The sequence below is a fragment of the Dipodomys merriami genome, unplaced genomic scaffold, assembly GCF_024711535.1.
Source record: "Dipodomys merriami isolate MVZ:Mamm:240054 unplaced genomic scaffold, mDipMer1.0.p SCAF_28, whole genome shotgun sequence".
In the NCBI taxonomy this organism is placed as follows: domain Eukaryota; kingdom Metazoa; phylum Chordata; class Mammalia; order Rodentia; family Heteromyidae; genus Dipodomys; species Dipodomys merriami.
In genome coordinates this window covers 20,589,534-20,610,253 of record NW_027204270.1, presented here as the reverse complement: position 1 = coordinate 20,610,253, position 20,720 = coordinate 20,589,534, and the positions used below count along the sequence as shown (strand labels likewise).

At 43.7% G+C, this 20,720-nt stretch overlaps 1 protein-coding gene across 2 annotated transcripts in view; it reads left to right on the top strand.

Moving 5' to 3' along the window:
* The first annotated feature begins 4,704 nt into the window (after nt 1-4,704).
* Prdm2 (PR/SET domain 2) overlaps nt 4,705-20,720 on the top strand; it is a 98,337-nt gene continuing 82,321 nt past the window's right edge. Inside the window, exons 1-2 of one of the 2 annotated variants that reach the window (XM_070037906.1) lie at nt 4,705-4,791; nt 16,745-16,818. In XM_070037906.1, coding sequence (XP_069894007.1) covers nt 16,810-16,818 — 9 coding nt within the window. In that variant the 5' untranslated portion in view covers nt 4,705-4,791; nt 16,745-16,809. The remainder of the gene's footprint in view (nt 4,792-16,744; nt 16,819-20,720) is intronic. The other variant, XM_070037909.1, reaches the window with a different exon arrangement.

The following is a 20,720-nucleotide window of genomic DNA, read 5'->3' as shown; positions in this document are numbered from 1 at the left end:
TTTGAGCCACAGCTCCACTTCTGGCTTTTTGTGGTTCATTGGAGATGAGTCTCATGGACTTTCCTGCCTTGACTGGCTTCACACTGTGATTCTTAGATTTCAGCTTTCTGAATGGCTAGGATTACAGACTTGAGCCACAGGTGCCGGTCTCATTATGGACTGGATATCTTAAAAGTTCTTTAATGCTTCTGGTTATGATCAGCTGAGTTTCCCCGCATGGAATTTCAGCTCCAGTGTATTCAATTGTAAATAGCAGCTGTTACTGCAGCTGCAATGGTGAAAAGATGATATAGTATCAATGCGGACTGGTGGCTAAGTACAGGTGATAGCTTTGCTTTTCCCACCATTTAATTTCATCACTAAAAATCACCTATCATTCCAACGTTGTTTTCATCAAAGTTTTTCATCAAAGGGGCAGCCAAAAGGGTCTGTTACACAAATAGGACAACTTTTACCCCAGGATTTCTGTCTTTCTCTGATCTATTCCTCTCTGATCAGAGCCCAGAATATAAATTACATGTCTTTTGGTGATGGTTTGGATGTCAGTGCTTGCTTTTGGTAAATGACATGGCACAGAGGGTGGTGGCAGGAAGGGATGAGGTGACCAAACCTAAGAGAGACACTGGAAATTACTGTGGTTCAAGTAATATGGTATCAGCTTTGAACAAAAAAAGCCAAACAAGAGGTCAAACCTTGGTAAAGGAACTTTTTTCTATTTTTTTAAGGTAAGCAGTATGTTATCTGAACCAAAGGTTAGTTCATTTTGAGGCTGTCCTGACGACACTGAGCCCTTAGCCGAAGGCCATACCTAATGACCTCTTTTGCTGGTTCTTTGGAGATAAGAGTCTCACAGACTTTCCTGCCCCAACTGGCTTCAAACTTCAATCCTCAGATCTAAGCCTCCTGTGTAGCTAGGATTACAGGCGTGAACCACCAGTGCTGGGCACCTATGACCTTTTAATAAATGTTCCTGCTTGATGGTGCTAGTATTTAGAATGGCCTCTTTATGAAGATATTTAAATACTTTCCAATGCCTATCTTGTGTGTATCCAGGTAACTGACACCAATATGAGGAAGCTGAACTACTGTCTAAGCTCAAACTGGGTCCTATCACTTACCAAGGCAAGTTCTTCTACCTATCCTGGCCTTAAGTTTCTTCGCCTGTACACAAAAATGCCTATTGCACAGAGTTGTTAAGAGGATAAATGCGATAATCCAAGCAAATATTGAGAGCAGATCCCCTCAGAGAATAAGCTATCATCATTTGGGGAGCTTTTGGCAGTGTGTTGTAGATTATTTAATCTTGGTTGTGACATCGTTAATCTCTTTAGGAGCAATGTTATAGACACTGCTGCGATGCCAATTATAATTGTACACTGTTTTAAAAATTCACATGTGAGCATGAGTGGCTCACATCTGTAATTCTGGCTACTCATGAGGTTGAGATCTGAGGATCATGGTTCAAAGCCAGCCTGGGCAGAAAAATCCTCATGAGACTCTTATCTCCAATTAACAACTCAAAAACAGGAAGTGAAGCTGTGACTCAAAGTGGTAGAGCACTAGCCCTGAGCTAAAGAGCTCAAGGACATTGCCCGCCAGAGTTCAAGCCTTACAAGCAACAAAACAAACAAAACCCCCCACAATGTCTGACCTACAACATACTTTAATTCATTTACTTCAAGAGAGCTAGGGAGAAGATACTTATTGGCAAGTGTTCTTGGTGCCAGGGATGTTCTGGTGCCAATCATGTTCCACGGTCAGGCACAAAACTAACCAGAGTTGTGCTAGATGATTTGTGTAGTATGCTGTTTCACTCATGTTTTAGATTTTGACAAAATACATTTTGTACTTTCATCCCATAACATAGATACAGCCTAGGAAGTGTGATGAAAAGGGCAATGAGAATTCTTCCCTTCATCACTGAGCAACACAGGTCACTATTTCAAAGAGTAATATTTAGCTTTCCACAAAGATAATAATCACTTAAATTACATTGCATTTCCTCTGTGTGTGTGTGTGTGCTGGTCCTGAGGCTTGAACATAGGGCTCGCTGCTCTTTCTGAGCTGTTTTGCTCAAGGCTGGCACTTTATTGTTGAGTCACAGCTCCACTTTAGCTTTTTGGTGGTTAAAACGTCTCACAGTTTCCTGCCTGGGCTGGCTTTGAATCAAGATCCTCAGATCTCAGTCTCCTGAGTAATTAGGATTACAGGTGTGATCCACCAGTGCCTGGCTAGTTCTTTTTTCGATATTTAAAATATGCTGTTTTTTAAAATTAAAATAGATAAAATGTATAATTATTTACTCTAAGCTGCTGTCCAACTTGAAAAATGGAAACATATTCAAGCAAAATACACAGATGAAAACTATAGGGCTGGATGCTGGAGACTTGTAATTCCACCATATTCAGGGGGCTTCAATTTGGAAGATGGAGATTTGAAGCAAACCCCAGAATATGACTACTAATGAAGATGATGTGAGGAGAGATTTGAAGACATTGGTAGCAACCAGAAACTAGAAGACAGACGTAATCGCTCAAAACCATTACAGGGAGAATTGCTTTTTTAACACCTTCATTTTAGATCAGATACATTGATTTTTTGCACTTCCAAAGTCTATGATTTGTGTGTGTGTGCTCCAGTCCTGAGAGTTGAATCAGGGCCTGGGCACTGTCCCTGAGCTTCAAGTGGTAGCACTCTACCACTTGAGCCATAACTCCACTTCTGGCTTTTTGGTAGTTAATTCAAAATAAGAATCTTAGACACTTCTGCCCAGGTTGGCTTCAAACTGATTCTCAGATCTCAGCCTCCTAAGGAGCTAAGATTACAAGTTTGAGCCACTGGCACCTGGCCAGTCTACATTTTTTTTTTTTTTTTGTTAGTCCAGGCTTGGACTTTGGGCCTGGGTGCTGTCCCTGCAATTTTTGTTTTACCACTTGAGCCACAGTTCCACTTGTGGCTTTTTTGTAGTTTATTGGAGATAGAGTCTCATGGACTTTCCTGCCTGGGCTAGCTTTTGAATTGAATTATTGGTGTGAGCTACCATCACCTACCTCAGAATCAACTTTTTATTTTTTTTTGTCTGTCATGGAGCCTGAACTCTGGGCCTGGACACTGTCCCTCAGCTCTTCAGCTCAAGCCTAGTGCTCTACCACTTGAGCCACAGCGCCACTTCCTGCTTATGTGATGCTGAGGAATCAAACTCTGGGCCTCATGCATGCAAGGCAAGCACTCTACCATGAGGCCATCTTCCCAGCCCCAGAATCAACAATTTTAAAAGAATAAATTTGTTGTTTTCAATCATCAGATTTGTAATGGCAATTCCAGGAAACAAATTTATCCAGTCATTTCAGATTAACAACAGGAAGCACAATAATGGACTACTCTGCCAACCTTCTTTTGTAAGATTCCTGCCACCTTTGACACTCGATTTTCCTTTTACATTCCATTAAATGCTGTGGCATATAACTTTTTCTTTAAAATGTTGATGTGTTTGTGTGTGTGTGTGTGTGTGTGTGTGTGTGTGTATGTGTGTGTTAGTAGTGGATGAAATGGTGAAGTCTCCCTATTTTCTCCCCCAAAGATACCTCAAATGGTTTTGATGCAGAGGTTAAGCTGAAAGGTATTAATCAAGGTAAAGGGTACAGTAATCTCATGATTGACTGGCTTAGGAAACATACTATTTTCAAGTATCTCTCTGATCTGCAGATTTTCCTTGCAGAGCAGAAGAAATAAACAAACTGTGGAGATTTGATTTGCATATTTTGTAGGTTCTCTGAGGATCCTGTCATTTCGGTTGATATTTTCTTTGATGAAGTTATCTTCATTTGTTCACTCGGTTCCCAGCTACAGCATGAACCCTTTATAATGCGATTTATGGTCTATGTTGGTACACGTGCTTCCTTAAATTCGAGTTACATAAATGAGCTCCTCCAGTCTTTCCAAAGATTTGGAGGCACGCCTGGAACCTAATGTACTATTTATTAGATCAGACCCATTCCACTAGAAATGTAGACCTGAAACTCAGCCACTTGAACTGTTCCTCCAGTGCGGCATTCTACGACTGAATGAAGTCCCGTGGACTTTGCTGCCAGGGCTGGCTTCCAGTTTCCATCTGCCAGGTCTCAGCCTCCCAGAGTGGCTAGGATTCCAGGCGTGGGCCACAGGCGCCCAGCTGCTCAGCATGTTTAGATTCCACCCTGACTTCGTTTTCTGGGGACGTTATCTCGTGGGGACGCCACGACCCCCGGGCTTGGTCTCCTCCCCGCAGGTCGGGGTGAGCTCCCGGCGCAGGCCTCCCTCCGGATGTCCACCGTTAGTCCAGCCCGGTCCACGCCCACCAGGACACCGCGTGGCCGCGTCCCGGGGCCTCCCCTAGGGTCCAGGCCCACGCCAGGCCGCGTGGCCGCTGGCAGCGCGTCCGCCCAGCAGCCCGGAGGGCCACGTTTCTGGGTGCCGTCAGGGAGTCTCTGGTCTCGAAGGCCTCCGACGGGCGCTTTCCCTCCCCGCCGGGGTCAAAGGCCGAGGGCGGGGTCACGCTTTCCTGGGGCCCGCGGAGCCCCGCGAAGGGCGCAGAGGTCCACCCAGGCCGTCCGGTCGTCGCGCGTCGTCGCGTCAAGCCCGCAGTCAGCGGTCGCCGGCGACGCGCGGGGTCGAGGTCGAGGGTCGCGAAGGCCGCGCCGTCGCCTACGTCACTTCCGGCTTGGTCAAAGATGGCGGCGGCGCGGCCGCGGTTGCCGGGGTGGGTGGACCTGCGGCGGCGGCGGCGGCGGCTCCGGGCGCGTTGAGGCGCAGGTGAGGGCGGTGGGGCGGGCTGGCGCCGGGACGACGGGTTCGGGGCCAGTTCCGCGTGGCGGCGGCGGGTGGGAGTGGAACACGCCGGGGACCGGGCGTCGCGGGGACCTGGGGCCGGCGGACGCGCCCCCTCCGCGGTCCCGGACGCGACAGGTTGACGGGGCCGAGAGGCTGGGGCCGAGGTGCGGGCCGGCGGGGCGGGCGGGGCGGGGGGCTTGGGGCCCCCGCGGCGGAGCCCGGGCGGGCTTTTGGTCACGGCGTGGCCGGCCCGGCGCTCGCTCGCGCGGGGGGCCCCGGGAGCCTCGCGCCGACCCCGGGGCCGGCCCGGTGGTCAGGTCGCGGTGCTTTATTTTTTTCTTTTGTGTCCCGGCTGCGTGTGCCTTCCGCACTGGTGCCTCGATTTCCCCTGTGTCTTTTGTGTTTCCGGGATAGTTTTTGGGCGATCGGAAGCTGGGAACCGCCCCCCCCCCCCCGCCCCGTGTGGCCCTAGACCCACTGTGTGTCTGCGCGCGCGCGCATTTGTGTGACACGCGCTGGTGTTTGCACGGCGCGGTTCGTCACCGAAGCCATCCATGAACCTCGTTCTGCGGGTGGCCACGGGACAGAAGTAAACCAAACCAGCCAGCGTCCCCCGACCCCCGAGTTTTCTCCCGACCGTCCCGGGGACCACCGACCCCAGCCTCCACCCCAGATCCCCTTGAGACCAGCCTTGGGTCAGGTCCGGACGTCGGGGGAACGACCCCTCAGCCAGCCTGGAAGCCGCTTTTCCCCAGCTACGCAGCTGAATTTCCTCTGACAAGTGAGGTTCCTGTCGCTGCATGGTGGTTTTGGGGTGTACTTGAGACGGGGACCGCTTTTGGCTGGATCCCTGGAATCCATCCTCAGAACCCTTTGATCACAAGACACTGAAATGATGGTCCTTGGAGCAGTCCTTGTCCCCTAAACACGACTAAAATATACCTCACGCTAGTTTCCTCTGGTTTTATTACTGATTTGCAGCGTTTTCAACACCCACAACTTCTCTTACCTACATCCTTTTACCTACAGTAGCATCGCCTTCATTTCACTTTGGTCAGCACTGTCCCTGTTTGTATGTAAGCACGTAGATTCCCACTCCTCCACCCTCTTTTTTGTGTATGTGCTATTTCTGGGGTTTGAACACCAACATCACCATCTCCAGCTTTTTAATTGGAATTAAAAGTCTCACAGATGTGTCTGCCTGGGGTGGATTTAAATCTCCATAAAAGCGCCATCCTCCAGTTCCCAGACTCTGAGTAGGACCACAGACTTGAGCCACTGGTGTCCAGTGGTTTCTCCTTTTTTTTTTTTTTTAATGTGATGGGAAATGTGAGTAGAAAGAAATATTAAGAATGATGTTCAGAGACAGTTGTGTTTCTTTGTAGTAAGTTTTGTGTTTTTGAAACAGTGCCCAGCTGCCAACTCAAAAGCCACTGGAGGCTTTCTTACTTGTAAACGCTGCACTTAGCAGAATTCTTTTCCATGTTAAATCTCAGTTTATCCTTGAGGAATATTAAGGTAATTTTATCAAACCATTTTATTTCAAACTATGGAATGGGATATAGGAATTGGTTGCAGGAACCAAGCACAAAGGCGTTTGCTGTTTTTCCAAGGCTTATTTTATCCCTCAGCCATTTGATTTGGTTTAAATCAGTGAGTACATTAAACTGCTTAGGAAAGGGTCAGCCACAGAATAATAATGCTCAGTAAGTGCTTGCTTTTGTGGAAGGCAGTTTTCTTTTGGAACATTCATTGGGGCTGTTTTCTTCTTTTGTAGAAAATGCCTGAAATAATAGAGTGTAAATTTGTAATAACCTATTAGTTTTGTAAGTACAAAACATGACAAAGTATTCTTATTGTAGAATAGTTGGAAAATAGTAAAAAGCACAAAGGGAGAGAAGGAATTGGCCATAACCTTCCCTCTCCAAGGATAACCATTGTTAATATTTTGGTAAATCTCATGTCCCTATTGGTGTGCCTTTGTGTTTATACATTTATAAACACAGAGTGGATATCCTATGTATATTGATTGTAACTTGTCTTCACTCATGGTATTGTGAGCCTCTGTCCATGCCGATACCTGTTCTTCAGTGTGCTGTTGAATGGTGTCTCAAATGTGGATGGGCCATAAGTTACCAATCAATTCCATATTGATCCCTCAGGTTTCTGAAGCCTGAAATTTGCTTTTCATTAAGATTAATTTTTTTTCCTATTAGGAGTTTTAAAGTTCCTCAGTCTTGTAAGATATGTAAAAAACATAAATTCTACTTTTTAGCATCTCAGTATACATTTTTCTGTCACGTACAGTTCTAAGGTTCAGCTCCCTGTCCTTTCTCAGATAGATCTGTGCAGTTATGTACATAACTGTGTGCACATTTTCTTTTGATGATTATTTCACTTTAGATGTTTATTTATTCATGAGGCTGTCCTTTAAACTGCTCATCTCTTTTCAAGTTTCAAGGAAATGATTCACAAACCTCTTAGGTCCTGCTAAATTATTCTCTAGGATAGAAAACACCTTAGGTTATTGACTATTTTCCTGTCTTATGATGAGCTTTTCATTTTATTTTTAATACCCATGCAGAAAAGAAAATCAGAAACACCACAAACTGGGTTTCCCCTAGAAGCCTCTGTAGTGGGGAGTGGAAGAGAAATATGGACGTGGAAAGGGTAATTTGTGAGGGCCAGCAGCAGAAGTTTCTGGGTGGTGGTGGGGTGGGGATAAAACCTTACCTGCACATCTGGAAATGTCTGCTTGTGCTTATGTGTGTCTTGAACCATCACTGTCTTCACCACCCACCGGATTGTGCTCTGGTTCTCCTTTTGAAGTCAGAAGTTTCTAGATGGAGCTGTAAAAATCATCTTTGTGGAGCTGACAGGCTGGAAGCTGTGGATGCCGTTGGTTGGGTTCTGTTAAAGCAGTGTTTCTCAGCCTCTGCACTGTTGACATTTGGGCTGGCTCACTCTTGGTTTGGGGGGCAGGGATGACTCTTGGACTCTTGTGCATAGTAGAACATTTAACAGCTTCTTTTCCCTGCCTGTGAGGTGCCTCTCCACCCCTGTTATGTCAGGTAATAAGTCTCCAGACATTACCAGATGTGGCATGAGGTGGAGTGGGGACAAAAATGAGTGGTCCTCAGTGGCTGCATTAAAAGATATATTGAAGGAAGGCCCCTTTGACTGAATGGTTTAATCATGAAACAGTAGAAGAATCTTAAAAGAACTGCAAGAATATATGGTGTAGGCTCTACCTGGAAGGCAGGGACTCAGCTTCCTGTGCTGTCCCAGTTCCTTCCAGCTTTTGTTTCTGTGACTTTGTGAATGGTCAGTTTGAGCAGTTTTGCATCCACCTCCTTAGGTGGCAGAGATAAAGCAATGTGAAAGACCATGGAGATGCTGAACTTTTCACGATGGGATTGGCATTCTCAATATGCAGATTAAATTATGAAATTTAAATAAATTTACATGGAGTTGATGCCTCATGAATTGTGTAAACATGTCCATTGTACTGAACAGCTCAGAAATGACTGTCTTCTAGAAAATGAGGTTTCTTAAAGAAACCCTTTTAAAATAGAAGCTAAATTCTAGTGTTTTTTTTTTTTTTTTTTAAATACTGCCTCTTTTTTTTTTTCTTCAATCAGTTTGGGGATACAGAAGTAGTGAATTTGTCTTGAGGAAAGGTGGTTTGCTTCCAAGCACTTACCTTACTGTAACTTAATACATTATAATGTAATGGTGGCTTATTGATCTGCATGGAATGCATGTATCAGTAATGCTCTTTGGGGAAAAAAAACCCAGCTCTCAAATATTTATGGGTAATTTTTCTTTTTTGTTCTGGAATAAGAAATCTTTAGACATTGGTAAATAAACTATATAGAAGGATCTCCATTGGAGCTCCATGTACTAATAGGGTGGGTTTCACTGGAATGAGTGCATCTATTCTCTTTTTTTCACGGCAGTGGGGTAAATATTCTTTCAGAGACCAAATTGTGAAATTGCGAGTTAGAGTTGGAATTCCTGTATGCATTGGATATGATTCCTTTGGAGTGAAATATGCTTGTAATATTTTTCCCAGTCCTGTGTAGTATTTATAACTGAGGCTGGTCCATGTCACACTTATGCTGTGTTTGTATTTATTAGTCCTTTGGAGCATGAAATAAAGGGGGTTTCACTGAATACTTACGTATTTTCCAGCCATTTTGGAGGGAAGAATATTTTATAGCTTTTGCAATAAATTATATATTAAGAAAGAGCAGAATTACTTCTTTGCATAGCTCGCCTGGAATATGGAAAACAATGCAACTGTGAGTTTTATTACCTAGGGTAGCCAGTCTAAAAGCTGCTAAACCAATGCATTTTATGGGTGCTTGCTTATCGGTAGTTTTCCTAAGTCTTGGTTAAACATTGGCAGGAACGGTTCTATGGCACTATCATATAATTTAAACGATGCCATGAATATTGGCAAAGAATTGTGGGAGTTCCCAAACCATATATTTAGTATGAAATATGTATATTTTCTAAGACCTTATTAAGATAGTATCTAGTTTTATGGTACCCCAGTAAGTAGGACTATTCAAAAGAAAGGCTCTTGGGGTAAATACAGACTTTTTTGTTTTTTTTTTTCTGTACTGGAGTTAGGGCCCAGGGTTACATGCTCTTGAGCTATACCCCTAGCTACGTTTCCATTCTTAATGGTGAAGCTCTCTTCCCATTTGTTAGGAGAAATGGACTGAGCATTTCTGGAGCTGCAAGTGATTCAGAAGAAGCAAGTGGTGATTGAATGGAGCAGCTCTCTGGGTGTGTATGTGTATGTGTATGTGTATGCGTATGCGTATGCGTATGCGTATGTGTATGTGTATGTGAGGAGGTTGGCACAGTTATTGATCCCTGCACGTTATCTCCTGAGTCCTTGGGCCTTCTGACCTTACTAGTTTGTTCCCTGCTGGACAAAGAAACAGGTGGTCAGTTTTCAAGTCCCTTCCCTGCCGTCCACAAAGCCAAATCTTTGTACTCTACTCTCTCTGGCCACTTTTCTAAACCTTGGTCATTGCTTCTTGAGTAACCCCTTGGGACTGAAAGATTAGGAATCTCTACCCCAAGTGCCATTCCTGAATGTACAGAGACCATGGCTCACTGAGCTCTCCATGGGAGTGTCTGGTCTTTCCTCAGAGTTACTCTCCAAAACACCTCTGCAGATATGTTCAAGCCCAGTCTTGCAGTCAGCCACATTCTCGCTTTGGGCTGTCCTTCCCTCCTGTTCTTCCTTTGCTCTGCAAGTCTGTCACTGCTGCTTCCAGCTGTTTTCTGTGGTCTAGATGCTAATTGCTTATTAGCTTAGGTTTTTAACTGGCATGTCTGCCCCATCTTTCTAGCTGCCCACTTGACTCTTTCCTATCTACTTAACCTCCCTTATACATTCAACTATTTTATTTACAGCACAACCTCAGTGAGAAGTACTTGGTTGCCCATCCCAGCCAACTAAATTAGCCTTTTGACAGGCTTTGCTGGAACCAGGCTTCTTTCCTGGGGTCACCATGACCCTGCTTTCAGAATTCCTCTTGCATCTTTTGCTGTAGGCCCTTAGGGCATGGGGAGTAGGTTAGTAATTTCTAGCACTGTATCTTGGGAGCCTTGCTCACAAAGTCATCTTCCAGATTCACCTGGAGCTCAGCTCTCTCTTGGCTGTCCTGTTCTTGCCTGTGTAGATCCTCTCTGGGGGCCAGCCAGTGTGAAGAGGCTTTCGTTGTTTTTAGACATTTAGTTTTCCCTTGAAATGACAGCTACAGATAACTTATTTTGTGAAAATATATTTTCCTCTGAAAATAGTAACTCAAGTGTATTCATAGGTTTCTTAAATTGGAGAACAGCACACATTGCAAACAGTAGGCATCACTGTTTTTTTAAAGTGCTGTCAGGAACAGGGTAATCATATCCTGAACATACTAATTTTCAAAGTTCTCAAGATTAGTACTTGAGTTGGCAACTCTGTTAGAGAACAAGTACTTCCAGAGTCAGCTAAGCCTCCATTTTGTGCAGAAAATTATCACATGGCTCCTTGCTTGAGACATTTTGTTTGAAGCTTGCATTTGAGTGGTTAGTGAGGAATTGACTTACTTTTCTTTATAATAATATAAAGCTCTTGTATATTAACTAGGGAAAGGAAAGTCCTTCAGTACTGTTTTGTAGAGTATCCAGCTAATAGTGAATTATTTTGTATTTTTACTAGGAGGGATGGCAGTTGTAGCCTGGTCCCAGAAGAACCCCACCCCTCCTTGCCCCTCCAGAGGGCAGGCTGCTCTGAGAGCAGCCCCACTTTTCCTGTCCAGTCTCTCACAACTGTATATCCTGACAGACTTGAAAATGGGGAAGAAAAATGAACTTTAATTCATAGTATTTATTGTGACAGGATGGAGTAAGCACATCCAGGAAAACTAACAATGAGTCTTTGGGTTTTTGTACCAAGGGGAAGAAAACCCTACTGCCTGGGAGATATGGAAACGTAAATTCTTTAGAGAAGCGAGGCGTTTTGAAGTAGAGAGTGAAAATTCTTGCTGAAAGTTTGAGATTGGTGATGTCATAAATTCCATGTTTGGTGTGGTATGATATAGGGTAGACTGATAGATGTCTACTAGATTAATCAGGTAAATGATAATCTGCAGTGGCCACATTTCTTTCTAAGCCTAGTGCTGTTATTGGTGCTAGGAACAGTCTTTTTTATTACAATTTTGTGTATAGGTGTGTCTGTCTGTGTGTGCACATGCAGCATGCATACCTTGCACAAGCTAATCAAGTGCTCTACTCCTGAGCTAGTCCCCCAGCCCAGGAGCAGTATTTTTTCAAAAAATTTCCACATATATGTATTTATAAAATGTACAAGATTTCATATTTATATTTAATATTTATACTAAAATATGTAATTTTAAATGTATATTTACATTTATATTTTGTTTTATATTTTTAATATAGTATTTACATATTATATTTATATTTATGTTTTCTCTGCAAGTCTGAATGCAGATTGAGAGTACTTTCCTGGCTTATTAGCTCATGTGTTCTTTGAGTTTAATTGCTAAAGGCCCATTGGAGCCTGAGGCCCGTTGACCTCTGAGCTTCGTAACTCTCATATTTAAAGAAAGTTGTGATCGCCCCATTTTCTTATGTGCACTCTATGGCTCTAAAGCCCCTGAGGGCAGCAGAACCTCTGTTTTCCAGTCTGTTGTACACAATGGTGTTTTTTGTTTTTTTGGGGTCAGTCATGGGGCTTGAATTCTGGGCCCGGGCACTGTCCCTCAGCTCTTCAGCTCAAGGCTAGTGCTCTACCACTTGAGCCACAGCGCCACTTCTGGTTTTCTGAGTGGGTTTATTGGAGATAAGAGTCTCACGGATGTTCCTGCCTGCCTGGGCTGGCTTTGAACCATGATCCTCAGATCTCAGCCTCCTGAGTAGCTAGGATTATAGGTGTGAGCCACCGGCACCTGGCACAGTGGTGTTTTGAGCATTAGATCTTCACACTGCTCATTCAGGGACTCAGGTGTGTTGGGCTGCACAGATGAACATTTTCAAAGTATGAAAAATGATTGCTTTATTTGTGATCCTTGTGTCTTTAATTTTTTTTTGGTGCTAGGTCTAGGGCTTGAACTCAGGTCATGGGCGCTATCCCGGAGCTTTTTTTTTTTTTCCCCCCCAAGACTATGACTCTACCACTTGAGTCACAGCTCCACTTCCAGCTTTTTGGGTGGCTAATTAGAAATAAGAGTCTCACAGACTTTGTTGTCATGGCTGGCTTCAAACTGTGATCCTAAAATCTCAGTCTCTTGAGTAGCTAGGATTACAGATGTGAGCCACTGGTACCTGGCTTTTTTTTTTTTTTTTTTTAATTCCATGTGCTTTTGAAGATTGAGCAAGTCCTGTCTGTGATCTCCTGAGTGTCATTACCATGTTAGACTTTTAGGGACTGCCTAGAGGTTGTTGCTGGATTGCCCAAGCTGGTTCTTGAACTCCTGGGCTCAAGTCCCCCTGCCTCCCCCTGCCTTGTCCTCCCATGCGGTTAGGACTGCAGACTTGCTACTGCTGTGCCTAGCTTCACCTCTCAACTCCATGTTTAGTGGAACTTGGTACAGAATTTAATTTTAAACTGGGAATTAGGAAGCCACTATTGGATTTGTAATGTTTTGGATATTGCAAAATATTTTACCTATGTAATTTGATCATGTTGTGAGTCAGGAGAGACACAGTCTCTAAAACAGAGGCCTGGTTTTTAGCCACTAGAATTAGAAGTGACAGAGGGAGCCTGCTCACAGGTCCATGATGAACCTTCAAAAGAAAGTGTTAGGATTATGTCTTCTCTGGTAAGGATGAGTACATTTGTGTTTGGACAAAGAGGGAGCAGACAATGTGGAGAATCAGAAAAGATGTTTACTCATGTAGTAATCTGACCAGACTGTTACTTTCATAGTTGAGAAAAAGTTGCCACTGGTTGATAGTAAATGAAAGAATGCAATGTTTTCAGTTCTGTGGTGTTTTAGCTAACCCACAGTAGAAGTTAGACCAGAGCAGCTGTTGAGAGTGGTGCTGGGATCTAGTAATTGCAAAGGTTGTAAAATGGGGAGATGAAGGCAAAGCCCCAGAAAGCCCAGCTGACAGCCTCCCCATACTCTGTCATTCCTGACTTCCTCTTGATTCACACATGTAACACAACAACGAACTCAGGCTCTGGTTTTAAAATCTCCCCTGGACCCAGTCACTTCTTCCAACTGGGCTGAACCAGCACCATTGATCTCCTGCATTGATCTCCTACAAGTTGCCCTACACCGGTGCCCATCCCTGAGGCTGCTTCATAGCCACCCTCTTGCTTTCCTTCCTGTGGTGTGAAGTTTCATCCGTTATCTTCTGGACTCTTAGCTGTTCTTCCTAGCATTCACTCGTCCTTTGTCCTTTAAGACCAGGTTGCTGGATTGGCAAGTGTGGAGGTAGAGGCAGAGATGTAACTCATCTCCCTCTCCCTAATGCCTCTTACTTGTTTTCTAAGACCCTTCTTTCCTGATATACTACGCCTTGTATGTAATTTCTCTCTAGCCCCCCTTCCTATAGTACAAGAGCCTTCCCTAACGATTGCTCAAGAAAAGTGCTTGAAACATAAGTAGGTACTAATGGGGAGGCAGGAGCTTGGAGATGTGGGCTAGGAATGGTTATTCTTCTCTTTGGAGGGTAGTGGTGCCTAGTTTGAGAATCCAAAATAAACCACTTAAGATCTTATTTTATTTTATTGTTATTATAAGGGTAATGTACAGAGGGGCTACAGTTACACAAGTCAGGTAAAGAGTACATTTCCTTTTGTACAGTATCCCCCCTTCCCTCGCTCTCTCAGTTTTTCCCTCCTGTCCCCACGTACAAATTATATGGTTCATTTTCAACATAGTGTCTAGTGAGTACCACTACTGTATTTGTTCACCCTTTGTCCTTCCATTTCTGTGTCCCCCCGCCTTTCGAAAGACAGATAAATAAGACAAAAAAGAAAAGAAAACAAAAAGTAAAAGAAAAATATTACTTTATCTGATCAGAGACACATTTGGGTTCCTCTCCTAAGAATATCATTTAAGCCCGGTGCCGGTGGCTCATGCCTGTAATCCTAGCTACTCAGGAGGCTGAGATCTGAGATCTGAGGATTTTGGTTCAAAGCCAACCTGGGCAGGAAAGACTGTGAGACTCTTATCTCCAATAAACCACTAGAAAACTGGAAGTGGCGCTGTGGCTCAAGCGGTAGAGAGCTCGCCTTGAGCTGAAGAACTGAGGGTTAGCGCCCAAGCCCAGAGTTCAAGCCCCACGACTGACAAAGAAAAAAAAAAAGAATATTATTTAAACACCAGGCACTGATGTCTGAGTGCCTATAATCCTAGCTACTCAGAAGGCTGAGCTCTAAGGATTGTAGTTCAAAGCCAGCTCAGGCAGGCAAGTCAGTGAGCTGTGACTCAAAGTGGTAGAGCGCCAAGCCTTGAACAAAAAGGCTCAGGGATCTACTGCCTAAGGCCCTGAGTTAAAACCACGTGACCCGCAGAAAAAAAGAATATTACTTAAGATCTTTAAGTACATTTTGACCTCTGACAGTATGAAATGACCAGAATTGGAGACTCCATAGAGACAGAACGTAGACTAGTAGTTATCTGGTGTGGGGACCAGGGAGAGGGGTGTAGGAAAGGATAGGATCATTGCCATTGAGTACAGGGGCTCACTTTGTGCTGGTGGGAATGGCCTGAATTGATGGTGGTGATGCCTGCACAGCTCTGTGGACGTATTAGTACTTTGAGTCATGCATTTCATATGAGGCAAGTCTGTGATACACGGTGGCCTCTGCAAAGTGGTGAAAATGCCCCCTTGTCTGGAGCACACAGTGAAGCCCTGGGACATATGGCCACCAGGACCACCTCGTGGAACTGATGGTGCTCAGTGGGCATTTATGATTGGGGCCTCAGCTGTGTAATCTTAGAGACCCTGAACCTTTCGCTTTTTTTTATAGCCAGATACACATATAACCATATAACCATTTTAAACCAACTAGAATTGGTTATGTTCAATTTGTGGTGTACAGTAAGGGACATTAAATATAAAAAAAGATGCTCAGCATTAGGCCTTATGGATGTGGATTTCATGGGTTATCTTTCCGTTATCTTGACTTTTCATTCTGTGGCTATTTGTGTATAGAGTTTGTATTGGTTTGGCCAGTAGGAACCTCTTTCAGGATTTAACTTTCAAGATGCAATGTTCCATACTGTAACATTAAAATAAAAAACAGGTGAAGTAGCCCTCATTTAAATACAAGTGCCTTTCCTTGCTAATGGTAGTTCAAGAAAAGAAAACACAGCTCTCCTTCCTGCAGAACTGAGCAAAAGGTAAAATGTCAAAGCCAAGTTCTTTCTGATGGTAGGAGGCAGGGTATTGTTAGCAGCATGAAGAATGCTATTCAGTTACATATTCTTTGGGTTATTCACAATGGGAACAGGAGGTTAGAGTATAACCATGTTTCTGGTACAAGGAAGGAGAGAGAAGTGATTTCTCGCAACTGCATGAACAAATAAGAATTAGACTTTATGGGATATGTATGAATGCGTGCAAGTACTGGAAACATTTAGAAATGACAGCAGTTCTACTTAAAGTGGTGTGCTTTTCATATACTGTGAACGTCAGGTGACTGGAGACATGTACTGTACAAAGGGCCATCTGCATTATTTCCTAGAAATGAATGCAGTCAAGCACCACCTAAGGACAGGGTATGTTCTGAGAAGATCATTAGGCAGTTTTGTCCCTGTGGCCATCATCAGTGTGCTACACAATGTAGAGACAACTGTGGCATCATGAGTCAAGATCGTCTTCTGGGGGCCTATCTTCTGTGTATGGCCCATCCATTGCTATACTGTGAATATGTTGAACATGAGTTGTGTGGCTCATTTGTAGCTCTTTCCAAACCTCTTTTTTGTTAAAACAGTTGCATTTTACTGCATGTTTTATACTCTTTTCCTCAAAGGGAATTTCCTGCAGCCAGTTAGTAAATCTGCCTTTCAACCTCCAGAACTGGAGAAACAGGAATATAATGGGGTCTCATTGTTTGCATGTAGCACATTACTGGAAGGGAGAGGCACTGCAGGCCACTCCTCAGTGCTTTGTGCTTTTGACTATTAATAAAGCTAATTCACTTCTTAGGAATGATGCAGTTCCTGAGCAAATATATGATGCAGTTCCAAAGAACTGAGGGCTGGGCAAGGATCATAGGAAATGCATTTGCTATATGGAAGGGAGTCTGAGTAGTGAGCTGTCAGCATAGCCTAGCAGGAAGGTGATCTGTGTGAATGTCCCCTGAGCAAACTGCAGTTCTGTATGTGGTTTTAAATCACTGTACCTTTGTAGGCAGGTACATATTACAATTGTCTGTTTTTCTTTTTAGGGCTCATGTAATCAAAGAAGTTTCTTTGTTGTGTGTATCTTTTCAGAACACAACAGGAACTGAAAATGAATCAGGTGAGTTTAAAAATAAAAATTTATATGAATTCATGACCTAGATGTTAGACCAGCTCTTGATTAAAAAAAATAGCACCACCCACATTCCTTCCTCCAGATGTTCATTTTTGTTCCTTCACACCATGCATCCGTGTGTTCCTTCATCATGTGTGTGTGGTGTGGCATGGGTTTTTTGCGTCTGGGCCTGGCCTGGCAGTGCCGGGGCCCTTGCGTCTCACTCGTAGTAGGATTTTAGTTCAGACTTTTGTTTCACCTTCTCCCACCCTCCCCAGTGTGAGGTTCCTGTCCTTTTTTTGCTTTGAAGTTTACTCAACTTTCATTTTTAGCACTTTCTGTTTTATAATTTTCCATTGATTGGAAAGGGAATATGATGTTGTTTTTGGAGATTGCAGTGGAGCAAACACAAGTGTTTAAGTCTTTTGTCTTGGAAAATCCTCTTCCTAGAAGAGGCTCTGGCTGTATCTACAACATTAAGAGTGTCTATTACAAAGGTTTTATGTTTTCTAGAGTACTATTCTTTTTTTCTGGTGTCAATATACTTGCAATTGCAAAAATTTGTGGGTGTCAGAAACATACTATCTTAAAAATCTTAGTAAATACACTTAAAAAAAAACTATGTCATGTATTTGACTGCTTTGCTCAGAGCTCTCAGACTTGGAAACAATTTGTGTTTCTCATTCCTCGTCCATCAGTGGAGACTTGAGACACCTTTTACCATGTACAGATGCTCCTAACCAGAACTCACAAGTCCAGCTTCACCAGGCAGCCACATTCAATAAGTTCACTCTTTGTAGCATTAGGAGGTGGGACATTTTTGGAATGGATTCTTTTGATTTCCTTTCATTATTTTTCTCTATCAGAAATCTGTTTATTTTACTGCCGACGTCTCCATCATAAAGAGCGAGTCCGGGAAACACATGGGGCACATGGTTTTTATTATTTGAAACTTGGAGATTTACTGACATGCATTTGAAGGCCTGTGATGTCTGGAATGGCAAGGGGGAGGGAAGAAAGAACAGAGTAGATCGTCAGGCCCTCACCGGCACAGTTACAGGCTGAGATGCCAAAAGTTTTGTTTGTTTTCCTATTTTAAGATTGATTCCTAATGTGAATCTGGTCACCAAATGAGTTTGCTTCTCTACTGAGTTAGTGAACGATTCCAGAGTAGAACCTAGAAGTGCTTTGTTCTGTTGAGTCACATCGCTGTACACACGTTGAGGTGCCTAAAGATTTGACCTTAGGCTTATTAGTTCTTCTATCGCTTGAGGTGAGTAATATTTTTGGTGTGTTTGGCTTTAATATTCCACATATCAAATGAATCTGTGTTTATAGAAGTCTGCACACTATTCAAAAGTTGGGGAAATAAGCATATCTTTTTCTTGGCTCTTTTACAATCTTCCTTTACTTTTGACAAGTTTTAATATCAGATGTAGAGGTCTGCTTTGATGCCAGATGTTCTATCAGTGGGCAGACCTCCTCTCTAGTAGCACATGTGGCATCAGTGGATGGGCTTCTCTCATTCTGATGACCAGCATATTGCTCACTGGGTGTGATGTAAGGAGTCTGCTAGTAATGAACGTTTTATTTGTATTAGGAAAATTAGGCCCACTTTGTCGTTAGCTGTGTGCTGTTAAGATATGGTTATGTTGTGGCATAAAATGTATCTGTGTAGTTGACCCTGTAGTTTTTTTAAAAATTAAGAATTCAGAGCCGGCGCCAGTGGCTTACGCCTGTAATCCTAGCTACTCAGGAGGCTGAGATCTGAGGATCGTGGTTCAAAGCCAGCTCGGGCAGGCAAGTCTGTGAAACTCTTATCGCCAATTAACTACCAGAAAACTGGAAGTGGCACTGTGCCTCAAGTGGTAGAGTGCTCGCATTGAGGTGAAGAGCTCAGGGACAGTGCCCAGGCCCAGAGTTCAAGACCCATGACTGACAAAATGGAAAAGAAAAAAAATAATTCAGGATAGTTTATGGTTTTCACTTGTATTAGTCATTTTGAGCCCATGAAAATGTTCATTTCAATGTATTGAAGACTTCAGAATAATTCTATACCAAAATTTGTGTTTGACTGACTTGTAACATCAATGCTAGTGGTTATTTTACACTTGGGATATTCTCTGGGAACTGACAGGCATTCGCTTGGGAATTTTAGCTGTCAGATCTGTCCTGGTGGGTGTGGTCTTGAAGACATTACTTTCACAAGTGCCAGTTGAGATTTAGGTGCTGAAGCATCCCAAGTGTAGATGTGCCAGATTGCTTGCAAGCAATTTCTTTAGAAGGAAAGTGGAGTCCAGCACTGTTGGTATTGTAAGCCTGACCGTTGAAGTGGTGTTCTGACCATTGAATGTGTTGTGTCTGCATCTAAGGTAGTTCTCCTCTCAGAACCCTGCATGGACCTCCACAAAGGTCCCAGTGTATGTGTTTGCTTTCTTCCATGGCTGCACAGTTTTGTTGTATTTGTTTCTCTTTTTCTTTTCTTTCTTTTTTTTTTCTGTTTTAAGACTTGAGCTCAGGTCCTCATACTTGCTGGGCTTGCTTGCTCATGGTGACGTGCTATCACTTGAGCCATGCCTCCAGTTTGACTTTTTGTTGGTTAATTGGAGGTAGAGTCTTGAGAACTTTTCTGCTCAGGCTGCCTTTGAACTATGATCTTCCATACTGCTATAAGTAGTGAGGATTACAGGGGAGCCACTGAGCCCAGCTCCCTACGCTCCTTACTCACTCTTACTCTTTTGCCATCTCTCTTCCTCTGTGAGTAAAGCCCAGCTCTCTTTGCATGTCAGCCCTGTTCCTGCTTGCTGTGCCCTTGCCCTGTGCCTGGTTGGTGGGCAGAAGCCTTCATGTCCCCCTTTCTGCTTCTCCATTTTAAATCGCAGCTGTCCTCCATTCCTTCATTGGCAGTTCACACACAGCCCAGGGCAGGTGCTTCTCAACCGTGTGTGGGGTTGCATCCTGATAGACATATGGTGAAGTCTGAATATGGTAAGTCAAGCCACCTTGAGAACAAATGTAACTTTGTCGTGTTCTACTCCTTCTAGATATGTTCATAGATGGTAGCTTAGGTTAGATATGCTGGAGTTTAATACTAATTGCTGTCTAGCTACAGAGTGTTTAGCATGCATGTCGGCACTCTGTTTGACACAGAATATGTTTTCTTTTGATTCAATCTTTGTAACTACTCATAGTGATTAGAATTTAATTTTGTGATGAAGACAGTAAGGCCTGAGAAGTGATGATTCCATTACTGACAGAGCTTTGATATCAGACAGACTCAGCCTGAGCTGGATTCAGTAGCTTATGCCTGTAATCCCAGTTGTTCGGGAGGTAGAGGTGAAAAAAATAGTGATTGGAGGCCAGCCTGGGCAAAAAGTTATAAGACCCAACTTCAGAGAACAAGCTGAGTGTGGTGGCACACATCTGTAATCTTAGCTTGGAGCATTTCTTTCAGAAGTTGGCCTTAGGCCGAAGTAAGAGACCCTATCTAAGAAACAGGTGAAGCAAAAAGTATTGGAGGCATGGCTGAAGTAATACAGTGTTTACCATACAAGTTCCTGAGTTTAAAAACAACAGCCTATCAAATTCTAAAGTCCCTGTTCTTGGTCACCTTGCTGTATGGCCATGTAAGTGAAGATAACCAAGGTTCTATATTGAGGTAACAGGGAATTCCCAAATCTCAGGGGCTAAGTATGGACCTAGTATATTTCCTGTGCTGCTGTACATCCAGTGAATCAGTGCGGTGGTCTGCCATCACAGTCACTGGAGGACCATGGACACAGAGGCTGACTGTGTGTGTGTGTCAGGGCGTGGCGACTGGCTGGGGATGTGATGAGCTTCTGACTTAAAGTTCAGGTAGTGCAACCCTGCCCTCCCCCCCCCCCCCCCAGGTGCCAGCCGCAGAGGGA